We start from the raw sequence: 11,013 nt of genomic DNA, 5'->3' as shown, positions 1-11,013 counted from the left end.
AAAAAAATATTTAGGGACCAAGCTCCCCGTGGTGTGCTACTCCTCGCTGTCCCTTTCCGACCGTTGAGTTAGCCGACAAAGTTCACACGCTACAATAAAAGTCTACAAGTAAGAGCTCTACATTTCATAGTTCATACATATCCTCTTAATATTATATAATTAGCACAATAAAAAAACATTGGATACATACCTACATACAATTTGGATATAATATATCTATCACCCCTACGTTCAGCAATATTATATAACCCCTCGTTTTTTATTTTAATAATTTATAGTTGCCTCATTTGACTGTTTTTGTTGACACTAGATGGATATCCTTTCACTTATTTTTGGGCACAAGATGGACCAAAAGGTAGTCATGCACTATAAAATTCAGAAAAAACGCACGCACTTCATGTTTCAATTAGGTAGTAGATTTTACTATTACTCGTTGGTGACTTGCATAAAACTTATTTTAAATTTGATACCCTATCTTTAAGAATATATCTTGGTGGAATATATGTCAACTTGTAATTTAGGGATTCAACGAACACAAAAATAACAAACATCCCCTTTATTACCAACCTAAATACATACAAAAATAGGAATTATAATATAAATAACAAAAATAATAATTATATTTCAATTACAAGGAAGATATAGTAAGTTATATAAATTTTTATCGACTACTTCTCTTTATTTATTAAATCTCTTGCAAACTAAAAATAAAAAAATAAAAAAATAATAAATAAATATCTTGTCTCTCCTTGATAAAATCAATTTTCCTTCGACTATAGACTAAAAGAGATTTCATTTATTAGCATTCTTTTCTTTGTTAAATGTAACTCATATGGAGTTAAAAATTGCTATGAAAATAGTGGAAAACAATCACAAATAATCAAGAAATATATTTTAGAAAAATAAATTAAGCTAGGGTATAATACATCCAAAAAAAAATAAAATAAGCTAGGGTATGACTTATGAGTACAAGTGTATAACGATGTGTAAAGCAAAATTAACAGGCAATTAGGTAATTGCTTAAAGTAAAAGGGAGATGTCAGTAATATTATCAAAATAGAAGGACTTTTTTACAACTTATTTATTTATTTTTAAAAACAGAAAAGAGCTTTCACTGTTTCACTTTACAAAAGCATCTGAAACGTTATCGTACACACCAGTAATTTGCATTCCCAGTCCTCCTTTTTCTTCCCTTTTTCCATCTCCGGCAGCTCACAGCTCACTCCAATTTTTTCCACTCAGCTCCACTCCAATGTGTAAAACCCTAGCTAAAAATCGTTAAAGTTAGGGTTTCAAATTTGCAATGGGGAACTGCTGCAGATCTCCGGCAGCTGTCGCAAGAGAAGACGTGAAGTCTTCAAACTTCTCCGGCAACGATCACGGCCGGAAAGACAAGTCCGGCGCCGCAAAATCTCAAAAACCGGTAACCGTGTTAACCGATGTGAAAAATTCGAACGTTGAAGAGAAGTATTTAGTTGATAGAGAACTAGGCAGGGGCGAATTCGGAATTACATACCTTTGTATAGATCGTAACAGTAAAGAGCTTTTAGCTTGCAAGTCAATTTCGAAACGGAATCTACGAACAGCTGTAGATGTGGAGGATGTGAGGAGAGAAGTAGCTATAATGAAGCATTTGCCGGTGAATTCAAATATTGTGAGCTTTAGAGAAGCGTGCGAGGATGAAAATGCGGTGCATTTGGTTATGGAATTGTGCGAAGGTGGGGAATTGTTCGATAGGATTGTGGCGCGAGGACATTATACTGAACGAGCTGCGGCTGCTGTTACACGGACGATTATGGAGGTTGTGATGCTTTGTCATAAGCATGGTGTGATTCATAGAGATTTGAAACCTGAGAACTTTTTGTTTGCTAATAAGAAGGAAAATTCGCCTCTTAAAGCTATTGATTTTGGCTTGTCAATTTTCTTCAAGCCAGGTAAAAATGAAAACTCTAGTTGTGTTTCAATTCAATTTGTTTGCCATTTACCCAGATTATTGTTCATGTCCTTTGTTTTTATCATGTTTTAGAATGTAGACTAATACGATTTGGATAGTACATTGTACCCTACGCTGTCACATACTTTCCTTTTTAGTCTATCCCAAAAAATGACACATTTATATATTTAGAAACAATTTTACTTTAAAGTTATCATTACCCTAATGAGATGATTTATATCCATACAAATATCTATGACTTGTTTGAGACCACATGTTCTAAAGTCTTTATTTCTTTCTTAAGTTGTGTGTCTGTATCTAGTCAAATACCATCACATAAATTGGGATGAAGTATGAGTTAGATAGTATATTATGTATGTATTTGTTTAGGTGTATGATCATTAGAAGAGTTAACAGTTTTAGATGAAAAGACTAACAATCATAATGATCATTAAAAGAGTTATCAGTTTTAGATAAATGACTAACAATCATATCATGCAGTTAGGACAATTTACTATGGGAATGACATTAAGGTTATCTGCTGATGTTACGTACTTTTCTAGGAAGAAGGAAATGTACAGGTGAGTTAAGGTATTGGTGCCTGACAAATGTGTCATTGTTGTGTAGGCCGTAAAACTTCTATGTGACTTTAGATAAAATTTGGTGGACCCTTTCATAAATATTAATATCCCAAAGGTTCAGTGGGTAGAACAAACAAGTTGCTAAGCTTGTAATAAGTTATATTCAGTTGATGCTGGAGAAAAACTAGCCTTGTCTCCTTCATTTGTACTCTAACTTGATTAGTACAACTTACCAAACAAGCTAGCTCTGTTACTATAACTTACCAGCAGGAAGTAATGGTACATTCACTTTGTTAAACTCATTGATTGAGTCGGGAAAAAGTTAGTTTTGATATAGGATTACCAAGGAAAGGTGATGATATTTTTACCAAGCGAAGAAAGGACTGATGGTTTCCTTGCTGTTGTTTATTCTTATGGCAGAGGATTGTTTCTTCCATCAAACCTCGGAGGCTTTTTTGAGTATTGAAATTGAATGTATCATGTTAGAAGCATTGCAGTACCAATTTGTGTATTAGAGTTTGAAACTTTGAATATTGCTGTGTTGAGAATCTCTCTCGTTCAGTTTCAGTTGATAGTGCTTCTGTAATTGCGAAAGCCAAAAGGGTTACAAACAGTAAAACTTACAAATGGTCCATAATTCAGAGCTAATCTTTGCCAAGTTGCGAGTTACCTTGTGACAAAGGCTTGGCTTAACCTAAATGGGAGGATTGCATTTGGGTTTTACAAATGACCCATGAGCTGTTTCATGGATCCATTGATTGGTGGAAGGGCCTTATAAAGGAACTAAATTCTAGCAAACATACATTCCTTAGGCCGTCTCTACCAATTTACCTAATACACTGTCCACGCGCTTTTATCCGAATTCCATCATATTCTGGCTCAGTTCACGAATCTTGAAAGTTATTCTACCATGTACTTCCAGGAGTAAGTATAAAAAACCTTAGCTACTATTGCAGTATGATAACTAACATACTGTCTAAAAGGTGTTATTGGCGAACTGTTTTTTTGCTTGTATTTGATGAACTTCAAGTTTGGCACCCCTTTAGAAGAATGAGGTTGAAGTGATATTAGACAAGACTGTGATCCCAAAATAGAAACAATTTGGATATCTAGGCACATTGTTAGAGGAAAAAGGTACGACAACTGAAGATGTTACACATGGAATTGAAATTAGGGTGATTGAAATGGAGGAATATTACGAGTGTTATACAATAGGAAGATACTTGTCAAAGTAAAAGGTAAGTTCTACGTAACAATTGTCAGACAGATGTTACATGGAAGTGAAAATTGAGCGTTTTAAGTGTAACATATCTGCAAGATTAATGTCATAAAAGTTCAGGTTAATCGGTATGTGTGGTCATATAAGATTGCGTACGACATTAGAAATGATCAGATTTGACAAAAGGTACATTTCGTACACTTAGGATAAAATGAGGTGCCTTTATGGATATACGATGAAAATGAAACATAAAGGATAGAGAAAAGAAAAGGTTGTCTTTGACTTGTGATCATTCTATCGCACTTACCAACCATCATTTGGATATCTATGTGGGATGATAGACACATAAACTGGAATAGATAAACTTTTTGACAACCAAATTTATTTAGGAGCGATCTCAGGGGAAAATTTGTGTGTGGGTGGGTGGATTGGGGGGGGGGAGGTGTGACTTCTCCAGCTTTGATGTGTTATTCACGCAGAACTCCAGGTTACCATAGTATAGTTGTAGTTAGGAGTTACACCCTCCCGTCCAGTTTATGTGAATTGATCTTCTTTTTTGGTCCGCTCCAGAAAGAATGACCCTTTTCTAAATTTGAAAATAATTTAACTTAAGCTTCCAATTTTACCCACAATAAGAAGCTTTTATAGCCACACAAATATTCTGGCATGTTTAACACCACAAGTTTCAAAAGAATTATAGCCACATAAATGTTATGCTTGTTTAGGATAAATTTTTTTAAAAGTCTACATTTCTTTCTTAAACTCCATGCCTAGTCAAATAGGTTCACATTAATTGGAATGGAGGGAATAATTGTTAATTGTTATTCTTCTTTCTTAGATCTGGAAAGTTTAATTGGTTGTTTCCATGTTTGTAGAAATTTCTTTCCATTTTGTTTAATATTTGGGCAACAACAGATTAGATTACTAGCTAAATACCTAAGGATGAAGGTTTTCGGTGTTTCTCTCTTACAAAAGTAGACAGTTTTCTTTTGAACATGACATTGTTCTAATTACTCAAATTTATTTTAGGCCTAAGGTTTCATTCAAATAATTTAGTGTAACTTTGTTTGACTCGACAAATTTTGTCAGTGTGCCTAGATCCCCCTGTGTCATGATGCTAACTTGATACTTAAAAAGGAAAAGAGCAAATCTGACGTTAATATATATTGAATATGTAAGCAAATGCTTGTTCCTTTCTACTTCCCTTCATAAGGGATGTAAAGAAAAGAAAAAGAAAGAATCTTAGGTAACTATAGGTCTTGGACACTTAACCTTGTGGTACAAACAACTCTTCTCATTGCCTGATTATTTGGTACTTTGCACTAATACTTGTCTATCGTATCTAATAATGTTGATTATCTTTACTTGTTTAAAACATATTGCTCATGTTTATTGCTTAAATATGTATTTTAGGGGAGAGTTTCTCTGAAATAGTCGGAAGTCCCTATTATATGGCTCCTGAGGTGCTCAAACGAAACTATGGACCAGAGATAGATATATGGAGTGCAGGAGTCATTTTATACATTTTGTTATGTGGGGTTCCTCCTTTTTGGGCTGGTAAACTCTCTTCCTGCTAATTTTCCTCTCTATCCCCACTCCCTTAATTCCTTCATATGTACATTCTTAGATGCCCCTCTCTCATTTTATTAAAACAACTCTGTTTGTACAGAATCTGAACAAGGTGTTGCTCAGGCCATCTTACGTGGGGCGATAGATTTCAAACGGGAACCCTGGCCAAGTATTTCAGAGAGTGCTAAAAATCTTGTACGGCAAATGCTGGAGCCAGATCCAAAGCTTCGGCTGACTGCAAAACAAGTACTTGGTACATAATGTTTCATATATGTTTATTAATTCTCTTGGAAAATGCCTTCCCTTTATCAAAGACAGAGCTATTGGATAGCCTAATTTGAAATGGATCAACTCTTCAATGTACTTTGCATTGTGCTTGAAACATACATGCATTTTGTATATTAGACCGGTTGACGAGATGACTGACTTGGAGGGTCCAGTTACGACTATTAACCAAGAAAATTGGTAGGTATCAGCATATAAGCTCACACCTAATAACGAATCCAACAATGGCATCAACAGGATAATAACCAATCGATTGAGATAGCCCTATATTTCTTCTGTTCATTGATTTTGCTATCTAAACTTGTACCTCAAACTAACAAGCGTCATTCAGATGCTAGAGAGGTGCTTTTTACCTTCTCTCCACTTCTTGGGCATAAATTATTGTCTGTAAATTTTCTAGTGCGTAGCATTATCTTTATGGGAGAAAGCTAAGCAATAGTGTAACCATTGAAGAGACGTGCAAGCTCCATAAAGTGGTGAGAGCTTTTTTCATAATGCCTGAAAATGAAGTAAATTTAGTGCCATTTTAATCTCTCATCGTTACAGCCATACCTCTGTGCTAAGCTGCTCTAACTGTGAATTGCCATTTTTGTGGGATGTCAAGTGATCGAATCTCTGCTCATGTTGGACAGAGTGGTGTAACTTAGACATAAGCATCTTAATAAGCTCAAACTTCCACTTTCCATTATGAGGAATTCATTAAATCGCACGCCGTAGCATTCTTGAGCCTTATAGAGCTGCAAGGATTAAAGAAGGTTTTTTTGGAAGTCATGGGTCCCGCCAGACAATGATTGGACAAAACAAAGGAAATGGTACTTTGAACCTCTAGCGATCTGTAAATTTGGGATGAAGAAGGATGAAGAGAAGGAAAAAGCATGGGCACATCGATGTAGATTTTAGCATCCATTAGATTGGAGGAAAGTACGATCTTTGATGTGGAAATTAGTTGACAAAGGAAATACAAAGAAAGAAGTGTCAATGCATATTTCCTTTCAAATTACTACAGTGAGGCAAGACCTAGTAAGGTCTTTCTTGTATAAAAGTTAATTTGGAGACGTAGTAATCAACTGCCAGTTAAATACAGCAGAAGCCTAATCTGACCCTCTTGTATTTTGGGTATTGAACAAGTTCTCTTTTCTTGTAGAACACTCTTGGCTTCAAAATGCTAAGAAGGCTCCAAATGTTCCCCTTGGAGATGTTGTGAAGTCAAGACTTAAGCAATTTTCTTTGATGAATAGGTTTAAGAGGAAAGCTCTGAGGGTGGGTTCATTTATCTAACACTCTTTTTTTTCTTTATTTAGCTTTTCGCTTCTAGGACAATTAAAAGGTGCATATCCAAATGCAGGTGATTGCTGATTTCTTGTCTAATGAAGAAGTTGAAGACCTCAGAGAAATGTTTAGCAAGATAGACACCGATAATGATGGTATTGTTTCAGTCCAAGAACTTAAAGCTGGACTTCCAAAGCTCAACTCACAGCTGGCAGAATCTGAAGTACAAATGCTTGTTGAAGCCGTGAGTCTACCTACCTATTCCTTGATGAAAAAAAAACCTTTGTAATTTGAATTTCCCATTTTTTTCGGAGGTTGGCATATTGATGCTGCTCAGCATCTTAAAGAATGCTTCTGGTATTAGAGGTGATAACATCTGCATCAGTTGTCATTTCACATGATATGTTTATACATAAACAAGCGCGGTTTCCATTTTTTGCTAGGATATTTTTAGCAACCTTTTTGTTCTAGAATATCCAATTGTCGAGAGGAGTTATATATCCTGCTATTTTTCATGGGAATCAGCTGAATAAAAATATCGAATTTTGAAATAAGGGAAAAGAAAAAAGGAACTAGAAGAAGGGACAAGGAGAAAAGTAAGTTTCAGAGTTTTATGCTTTAAATGGTTTGAACTTCATGTTAACATTAACTGGTCTTCTGTTCTAAGTTTGTGAAAAAACCTCTTGAAAAGAACTTCGATGAGTTCTTGTTTAGTCTTCTCGTCCTGTTTATATCTGGTTGGAAATATAGAATCCTCCTTTTTTCTATTCTCACTTCTGCTGTGTTTAAATTGTCGTCTTCCAGTCACGGTCTTTGGCTCTATTAATATCTGCAATTTAGTTGATATAAGCTGGTTAAGATGGGTAAGCAGTCCTGTTGTTTTTTTGTTTGCTTATGTAGTTCATTGCAGCTAATATTACTGAAATGTTATCACTGATCAGGTTAGTTAAATATATTTCACTGACTGCCCTCTTTTCTCTATTCCCAAAGAAAAGTAGAAGAAAGGAAATAAGAAATTAAGCAAGAAAGCCGTAAAGATGGGATACTTTGTTTCATGCAGATTGATACCAATGGCAAAGGGACCCTGGACTATGGGGAATTTATTGCTGTTTCACTCCATCTTCAACGGATGGCTAACGATGAACATCTGCACAAGGCTTTCTCCTACTTTGATAAGGATGGAAATGGTTACATTGAACCAGATGAGCTTCGAGATGCCTTGATGGAGGATGGGGCAGATGACTGCGCCAATGTGGCGAATGACATTTTCCAGGAGGTTGATACAGACAAGGTGAGCATGCGGCAAACCGAAAAGCCTCTGCTACTAACATGTATTTATCCTTGGGATAGTATTTTCCTTATCTTCTCTCTCTACGAATGCAGGATGGGCGCATCAGCTTTGAAGAATTTGCGGCCATGATGAAAACTGGGACAGATTGGAGAAAGGCTTCACGACATTATTCAAGAGGGAGATTTAATAGTCTAAGTGTGAAGCTAATGAAGGATGGTTCGCTTAACTTGGGAAATGAGTAAGGTTTACATTTCATTCATCAAAATGAAGTATTGTATCGATGTGTATTTGATCTCTCGCCATTGTTTTCTGGGGTACCCATTAGATTGTTTGCTTGCCAGGATGGGAAAGAGGCGACTTCATCTGGGTAACCTTTGTAATCATTTGAAACACAGAATGTATCCTATCCTCTTCCTCTTGACAATTGTTCCCCACACAAAAAGAAAAGAAAAAGATATTTTTTTAATTCTGCAGCATAATTTTTGTACAAAAGCATATTTTTCTTGTTTCACCGTTGTTTGTGCCTCTATATTAGCATTGACATAGAGCATACATGGAAGTGTGCTTAGTTCAAATGCCTTTCCTTTTCATCTTTTTTTCTCCAATTTTCGTTTTCTATGTGATTTGAATGTCTTACCGCAGTTTTGGGCAGGTGAAAGGGATCAGTAATTCTATCAGATTTTAGTCTGCATTCTTCTTAGCAACGTTGATGTAAAAGAACAACTTTTTTCTTTTGATATCTCTCGCATTAAGCTGGTGCTATTCTTTTTCCTTCTGTCTTAATTTGTATCTGCTCTCTGATAAATTGGAACCTGAATGTTAGTAACTGCTTGAACATGAGAAAATCTGAAAATAGTTAAGTAGTTTGGATTTTGAGTACAATAAGTTGGGATATTTGAGAGACATATGACTTGCTAAATGATCTAAGAATGATAGATTAAGAAAGAATCAAGTTAAATAAGAAATATAGCAAACAACATCCATACGACTTGGTTATTATGAGGGGAAAAACTGACAATAAGAGGAAGTCACAATCGACAAAAAAAAGAAAAAAAGAAAAGAAAAGAAGAACAGTCAAGGAATATAACGCCTAGTACCTTACACACCATAAAAAGGAAAAACGAAAAAACACATGATTTCAAAAGACTTTTTTCTCTATTATGTGTATTTGTTTTTTTATAACAATATTGCTAATCCTTTACCTCTCCTTCTTCTAACCTATGTAATAATCTTCTCTTGTTAAGTATGACTGCTTTAAGATCAAATCAGATTTGTTTTTTAAAATGGAATCGTTCTCCAACCTGATAGTGGAGTGATTAAGCCGTTCAAACATAATGATTTTAGTTCCGAGAATTATTGATAAAGATATTTATGTATATTTTGATAAAGTGGTTAATTGCTAGACCTGTGACTAACAAAATAATTTTAAAAAAAATTAGTGATAAGATTAAATGAACAATAAGAAAATAAAAATTGTTAATAGATTTTTTTCTAATTAATTTGTAAATATTTATTATTTATCTCTTAAAATCTTAGATTATCGAATTACTATCTTAGAAATGTTACTATAAGTAACTATCTGACCATTACCCAACTCAAAAAATGGGAACAAATAAAATATTCATCTATATTATTTGGATTTGAGTAGGAAGAATAAATTTTGTGTTGTGATGCAAAGAAAATCAGAACTAGCGTCTTGCAACTTATTTAAAAAAATGTATTTGGATAATATAAATTCATTTTGATATTCGTCTTATCCAATTTTTGCGGGAAAAACCTAGTACATTAATATTTTTGGTTAGTTAATCACAACAATTAGGCTTCAACACGTGCCAAGTAAGTTATGATAAAAGTAAAGAATGACATGGACATAGTGTAAAGAACACACCGAGCTAAGCATAATGATACCGTACCTATTAGTCGCGAAACTGATCATCATAAAGTAGCCCCCGATCATGTACGGAGAATCGCTCATAATTATGAATGAGGAAAGAATCAACTAATCCCGGATTATATAGGATTTGCCATCATTGCTCCATCAGTTAAAAATCAATTATGTAACAGACAGAACAAGCCAATCAGTTATGAAATTAACTCAACAACTATAGAATTAACTTATCAGTTACGGTATTTCAGCATTTACTCAACCGTTACAAGTCTTCCAAAAGTAACAGATGGGTTGAGTAACTACTCTTAATAGACACGTAATGCAAGGTGAATGGTTACCTAGAACTATAAATAGACACACGTTTCCACCATTGTAATCAACTAATTTGCCGTTATTGAATTCATTTTTCATTTCTCTATCACGTTGTATTATAAATATTTATATCTTTTCGATCAAATCGGTTGCTTGTGGTCCGTCGTGCAAAATTAATTGCTTTGATCTTGAAAATTATTTTTTTGGTTAAATAATTTATATTATCATTTATACTCTATCCTATTACATTACAATTACGTTAATTAATTTAAGGAAGATTTCACATTAAAATAATTGGGCTCAAGAAATGTATTTTATTTGCTTACGCAAGATTTGTACAAATTAAACAATAAAGTTTTGAGAACCTTTAAGTTCATAAAGCTTTATACGAACAAAAGCTCACCTGGTGTGTCACAAAACATAAAACAAATATTTTTTTTATACGCTACTCAAAATAATGGTTAATCATTAAGATATTTGTATACGGTCAAAACTGGACTTGCCCTTTATATGACTAATCGAAATTGGGACATAATAGGTCGAGGATCAACCTCGTATTATATCGAACCATGGTGCAAAGTTAGATCACTGAGCTCGTGACCCAGAGACCGATCAAGATCGAGATCGGCCAAGATCGAGATCAAGCTAGATAGAGATCGAGCAAGT

General features: G+C 34.5%; 1 protein-coding gene across 1 annotated transcript; it reads left to right on the top strand.

Moving 5' to 3' along the window:
- The first annotated feature begins 1,113 nt into the window (after positions 1-1,113).
- LOC107783351 (calcium-dependent protein kinase 13) lies at positions 1,114-8,655 on the top strand. The gene is made up of 7 exons (XM_016604320.2): positions 1,114-1,934; positions 5,147-5,290; positions 5,403-5,555; positions 6,732-6,847; positions 6,933-7,100; positions 7,917-8,147; positions 8,240-8,655. The coding sequence occupies exons 1-7, from the start codon at positions 1,304-1,306 to the stop codon at positions 8,387-8,389; spliced, it is 1,593 nt and encodes a 530-aa protein (XP_016459806.2). The 5' UTR covers positions 1,114-1,303; the 3' UTR covers positions 8,390-8,655.
- The last annotated feature ends 2,358 nt before the right edge of the window (positions 8,656-11,013 follow it).

The sequence above is a fragment of the Nicotiana tabacum genome, chromosome 10 (assembly GCF_000715075.1).
Source record: "Nicotiana tabacum cultivar K326 chromosome 10, ASM71507v2, whole genome shotgun sequence".
Lineage (NCBI taxonomy): Eukaryota > Viridiplantae > Streptophyta > Magnoliopsida > Solanales > Solanaceae > Nicotiana > Nicotiana tabacum.
This window is presented reverse-complemented; position numbering and strand designations above follow the sequence as displayed.

Bases quoted from the DNA above. Each gene is read 5' to 3' on its own strand.
- LOC107783351 (XM_016604320.2), top strand. From the start codon at position 1,304: ATGGGGAACTGCTGCAGATCTCCGGCAGCTGTCGCAAGAGAAGACGTG. The intron at 1,935-5,146 runs GTAAAAATGAAA...TATGTATTTTAG, and splicing joins GTCAATTTTCTTCAAGCCAG to GGGAGAGTTTCTCTGAAATA. The intron at 5,556-6,731 runs GTACATAATGTT...CTTTTCTTGTAG, and splicing joins GACTGCAAAACAAGTACTTG to AACACTCTTGGCTTCAAAAT.